The following is a 6,000-nucleotide window of genomic DNA, read 5'->3' as shown; positions in this document are numbered from 1 at the left end:
AGAAAGAAACACGGTAATGCCATATTAATTGACTTCTGCTGTTGGAAATCAGTGCCTGGCAGAGCTGTAAACCTACACACACCTGTTGTGAACTGCTTTCTGACGGTCAGTGTCTGTCTGGAAACGCTGGTTTTTCTCTTTGAGGTCCCACTTCTTTTTTTTTATTTTATTATTATTTATTTATTTTTGCATTAAATTGCCTTCCTCCTCGCGCAGTGCTCCAGTTACGCTGTAGTTATTTGTGTTTCTTTCCCCTTACATGTACAGGCCTGTTTCCCCATCGCGCGCTTTCCTTGCGCGCGCATGCGCGCGTGTGCGCGTTATTTGCTCTCCGTTTAACCTCAGAACAGCGATTCGAGGCGACTCAACACGGCCGCTTTCAAATCTCTCTCTCTCTGTCTCTCTGTCTCTCCCCCTCTCCCCCCCCCACCCCGCCGCTCCTTTCCCTCCCTCCTCTTCCTACCTGATTCAGATCCGCTCCGACGCTATGCGTATGACCGCGTCTCTCTCTCTCTCTCTCTGCAAGACGAGCACCGCCGGAGAGACCCCGCACGCTGCCGCCGCCGCCGCCGCTGCTGCTGCTGACCGCCCGCGAGCACCCAACGCCGGCTGACGGAGCCACCCAGGCCGGGCGACAAGAGCGGGAGACACCGCCAAAGTGAATAACCTCCGCCGGAGCAGAAGCGGGTGCAGAAATTTAGCAGCGAAGGTAAAAACAGTTGTCCACATTTGATCGACACACGAGAGCAAACAGAGGGTTTATTTGTGCAGAGGAGGTGGCCGCGCCGCGCCGCGCCGCGCCGGTGGCCGTGCCGGTGGCCGTCCAGGTCGCTGTGAATGTTTTCGGTTTCTTGACAGCTGAGCCGACGCGAGCCCGGTTTTTTTTTTTTTTTTTTTTTTTTTTTTTCGACGAATATGCAGGACTTCAAATCGACTATTGATATTTATTTATTTTTTTTGCGTGTCCGCGGAGGGGCTCCCGCGGTAAACGGCGATACGGACGGAATGAACGATGAAGCCGAAGCGCTCGACAGCCTGTTGTGCATCCCGTTTTTTGTTTATTACTCTTTAAAAAAAAAAAATAAATAAATAAATAACAACAAAAAACGTGTCCATTTATCAGGCTGATAAACCCGCCTGTGTGTCCGCGCGCTGCTTTGACTGAAAGCCCGTGTTTAGCATTCATGTGTTGAAGTTTGGTGTCACCGGGGGGCGGCAGTAAAGTGAGATGCAGACAGGTTTGTTTTTTTTTCCTCTTTTTTTGTTGTTGTTGTTGTTTTGTTGAATAACGTGTCCACATCGTAATCAAGGAAACGCGCGCGCGCACACACACACACAGGCGACAATTTTTTTTATTTTTATTTAAATGTATTTTTACTCGTGCGTTTATGAAACGTGCACGTGCGCCGAGGCTGCATGGAAAAGCTGCATGTTTTGCCTGTAAATGAGGCATATCATCATCATCATCATCATCAACGTCCTTGCACTGTATTTGCTCATCATCATCATCATCGTCGTCATCGTCACATTCGTCTTCATCTTCGCCAGCCTCCATGGCAATAAAGAGCCACTCCGCATCACAACAGCTCCACAGGGCGAGCCGTGCGCCTCGGAGTGTTTTCACACACTTCAACGCAGGAAGAAGAGGAACTGAGAAGCAGAAGTGGCCCCTCGTTGTGTCTTTGGCGCTCTAACTGACGGAGATAAGAGCCGAGAAACACAGTTGTTTATGTGTTCCGGACTTCCAGCGAGGGGAGCTGCCAACACCTCTGAATAAAAATAAATAAATATTTATATGTGTAAAAAAAAAAAAATCTTCAGCGAGCTCCTCTCCTCCTAATCAATAATTCATCCCTCCATATTTTCCAGAGTCGGCACCGAGATCGTCGAGAGGACGAGAGCGTGGCGTCCCGGAGACCCGCCGTCCCGCTCCTCGTCATCCTCTCCTCTCTTCCTCTGCTCAGCCGAGCTTTCACCTCGCCCAACCTTCCTCTTCCACCTCTCCATCAGAGCTTCTCCTCCTCCTCCTCCTCCTCCTCCTCTTCTTCTTTCCATCCACCTCCGCATCTCTCCGTTTCCCTCCGCCTGTCCGGGCCGTTCCTCCCTCACCCCTCGGCCTCCGGCCGGAAACCCGCCATGGCGTCCAAACTGAGCCCCAACGTCCTGTACGTGGCCGGGCCCGGGGAGTCGCTGGGGTCGCCCCAAGCCGACTCCGAAAGGACTCATATCGTGAGTACCGCTCGATCCACATTCAAATTTCAAGGTGCAAAAGACTGTGCACGCGTAGTCTGACTGCAAAGTCGGGCTACGACAAGAACAAGGTTTCCCACTTTTCAGTCGCAAAACAGCACAGACAAGAAAGTAATTCTTTGTCCAAAAACAAGGCATGGGTTTCACTTCCACATAAAGGGTTAATACTGTTTGGTCCCGCTACTGTTGTGGCGCCGTCGGGTCCGAACGAACCACCAGAACTTTTTGCAAACACAAGAGGCAGACCTGCATCTGTCCTTTACATACAACTTAAAGGGATAGTTCTCTTTTTTTTTTTTTTTTTTTTTCTCTTTGGAGTGAGGTTGTACACGTATCCGTAGAAACGGTGTATTACTCTGCAGTAGATGAGGGGTCAGCTCGTCCCAGGTTTTGAGAAGCAGGAAGCTGCACCAGCACGTATGCCAAGCTAGGCCCTGCCGTGCGGAAAAGCACTTTAAAGCCACGTAAAACCAGTTTAAGTGTCCGCAACGTTGACAGTGTTTTCACCACTTTACCGCAGATGGCAGATGTCTGTTTCTGACAGGGAACCGAAGCTAGGATTTCGCTCTCTTCAAAGCCACCAGACTCCTTTGACAAAAACTGTGATTTTTACCACGCAGAACGCAGGAGTCGCTCGTCGATTGGTTCGTTTGTTTGCGACTTCGGTGGTGTTTTAACGTGTTAATTCGGACTCAAACTACCGCCAAGTCAAACCATTGCACACAAAAAAACAAAAACAAAAAATCAATTGATCAAGACAGCGGTGGACGAGCAACTCCTGCGTCCCGCAAGGTCAATGTACCACAGACTCTCACCCCGTACAGCCCCACTTCAAACAAACTGAACTGTCCCTTTAAACCCTGCAGAAATGTCTCCCTGCTTAATAAATATTTGACTGCTCGGCTTGACCTGCTGCAACCTAAAAGAGGGCGCAACAAAGATATTTAAGGGCTCAAAAGACTTCTTTATTTCTTTAAGTGTAATTTGAGGTGAGGTTACGTAATCTAAACATTGGCGATATAAAATACTCACCATACATGGCTGAAATGGTAACTAATATGAACTTTTATTGGAGGTTGTTTTTTTAACCTTGTTTTCCACTTGTGAAAAACTGGTTTTGTTTTTTTTCCAGTCCCACACATGCCCACTCCTGCAGAGATTGTTCACGCTGCAAGGAAAAAAAAAAAAAACAAGACACACATACATGTAAATACAAGTTAAGTTACTCAGCAGCCCTTAACTATGTGAGCATGCGTCTTAAAAAAAAAACCCAACTACAAAAAAACTTTTGTAATAAAACAAATAGCTTCCAGAGGTGATTTCACAGCATCTTAACACCGGTGAATATAAATCGTCCCTATAAATGGCGCAAATCCTCCCAGCAACGCCGGAAGTGATGGAATCCAAACACAACTTCGCACCGCAAGCATCAGGTTGAACGAGCCGAGAGAAGTCCAGTCGTTTCCAACGGGGTCAGACAACCGGGGGGGAACTCAGTCCAACGTGTTAACGAGCGCCTTGGTCAAGGAAATGCCGCGGCCCTGTTGGATTTCTGGGTAATTTAGTTGCCCCGACGTCACGATTTGTTTCCTAAGCAGCATTTTATTCAAATTCGGACTCTTTTAAAGTCACAGCAACAAATCAGCGTTTAAAAAAATGATCCGTGGAAACATCCGAAGGAGGGCTTTAGCTGCCTCTGCGGCCCGTAGAAGTCACATCTTGGGTCATTTTCTGGACTAGCAGTTAAAATTCCATAATTTAGTTGCAGATATCTGTTTTTCTTTTACAGTCAGTGTCTTTTATTTTGAAAATATTCATGGCAACAACAGCGGGGTTTAAAAGGTGGTGTGGAAAACATTGTTAGGAAACAGCTTTTAGATCATTGTATAGGGAAACTCTTAAACATGAAACTGCCTTAAAAATAAAAATATAAACAACTAAAAACAAATACTGGATGGAAAATATCAAAATTAAAAAAGGGGGTGAAGGAGCTTTTTCTAAAATCCTGGTTTAAGTAGTTTTGACTTGTTGAACATCAAATTTCAGAAGAGCACAATCTTTATTTTTACTTGCTTTTATTTTTCCATTTTCTATTAATTATACTCAGCTAGTGCTAGTTTGGTATGATGTTATGTACTGCTACGAAAGGGCGCGTGAAAGAAGCAAAGTCTCTTCTGAGTCAGTGGCTAAACTTTTCCATTACAGTTTAAAATGGAAACTTTCGGTTACCGAAGCCTTCACATGAATTTTTTTTTGTCATTTTTGTTTTTCTGGTCTTCTTCCAGGCCAGTGAAGCAGGAGAAGAGTCATCGGACAGCGACGGAGAACAAGAAGAGACGTCTCACAAGCTGATCCGCAAAGTGTCGACCTCGGGACAGATCCGGGCCAAGGTAGGACCAGGTGTGTGTGCGTGTGCGTGTGTGTGTGTGTGTGTGTGTGTGTGTGTGTGTGTGTGTGTGTGTGTGTGTGTGTGTGTGTGTGTGTGTGTGTGTGTGCGTGTGCGTGTGCGTGTGTGTTAAATCTATTAAATCAGGTTTACTGCAGTCACTGAAATTTGACAATCTGTGGCCAATGTCAGGTAAGAGTTTACAACATCACCATTTTGTATTACTGACGATGGATTCAGCTGTTTTCGGACTTTTATGAAACGTCGAACCCTTTTCGAGAGTTCCTCTGAACTTCGTACATATTTAAATGTGACGTCTTCAAGGTAAAAAGCAGCATGAGCACACCAGGGAGGGATGCAACTTTCTGGTTCAGGAAGGTAATGTTCACTTAGTTTGGGAAAAGTCATGGAATATCTCATCAGGGCCACGTCGGGGAACCCTGATTTTAACATTTCGGCCGCTCAGTTATTTAAGAGCTAATGTAAAATGTAGGCGTCTCTCTGAAGAGTGGATGTGTGCGTGAGGATTTGATGCCTTATCTGAGGCCGATAATCACACGCATTTTGAAGGCGCAGGGTGCTTTACCCTTCACCTTCTCTGTCTGATTGTCTCTCTGGTTTATCGACAATTTTAAGTCAGATCTCTGATCTTATCCGAACCCTCGTCTGAGTCAGCTGACTTCCTGGTCCACTTCCTGCCTGCGTCACCTTCCTCTCTTACCAACCGCAGTGATGATGAGTTGTGTTTAAAATCTCTGACAGGCGCTCTGGCGTACTCACACAGCCTCCTTTCCTGCAGTGGACCTGTGATAGCTGCTTATTGGCAACTGGACTCTGTTTTACTGGAAGATATTGATGTCATGATATGAGCCTCTTACTGGCATTTAAACACACGGACACAAATGTGTGTCATTATTGGTGAGCTAATATCCACAATTGGAAATGCATCATTATTATTATTATTGTTGTGTGTGTGTGTGTGTGTGTGTGTGTGTGTGTGTGTGTGTGTGTGTGTGTGTGTGTGTGTGTGTGTGTGTGTGTGTGTGTGTGTGTGTGTGTGTGTGTGTGTGTTGAAATCATTATCCATTACCTGCATTGACTGTCAACTCCAAAACACCCACAGATCAATAGGAGAAACGGGATACCCGGCAACCCCTGTAGCCACGGGGATGGCATCCCATAATGCCTCGTTTGTTTCCCGGTGCAAGATAATGGTATCGGATATCAGTCTGTATTGATCGGCTAATCTCATTGGACACCGCCATAATGTGCTGTGTGCATATGAATACTCCGGGTGGTTGCCACGGTTACAGTGTCAAAATGATGGGTTAAAGAAACAGCGTCACCTGTGCAGTTTTTATTAA

The 6,000-nt window shown here is 46.2% G+C and overlaps 1 protein-coding gene across 1 annotated transcript in view; it reads left to right on the top strand.

Moving 5' to 3' along the window:
* The first annotated feature begins 365 nt into the window (after positions 1 to 365).
* The window catches only part of LOC138626399 (diacylglycerol kinase delta), a 71,842-nt gene continuing 66,207 nt past the window's right edge, over positions 366 to 6,000 (top strand). Inside the window, exons 1-3 of the mRNA XM_069708017.1 lie at positions 366 to 709; positions 1,870 to 2,229; positions 4,536 to 4,640. Of these exons, the coding sequence (XP_069564118.1) occupies positions 2,137 to 2,229; positions 4,536 to 4,640 (198 nt within the window). The 5' untranslated portion in view covers positions 366 to 709; positions 1,870 to 2,136. The remainder of the gene's footprint in view (positions 710 to 1,869; positions 2,230 to 4,535; positions 4,641 to 6,000) is intronic.

The sequence above is a fragment of the Brachyistius frenatus genome, unplaced genomic scaffold (assembly GCF_029030835.1).
Source record: "Brachyistius frenatus isolate BFR_SWC_R1_liver_20210118 unplaced genomic scaffold, ASM2903083v1 Contig_73, whole genome shotgun sequence".
Lineage (NCBI taxonomy): Eukaryota > Metazoa > Chordata > Actinopteri > Embiotocidae > Brachyistius > Brachyistius frenatus.
This window is presented reverse-complemented; position numbering and strand designations above follow the sequence as displayed.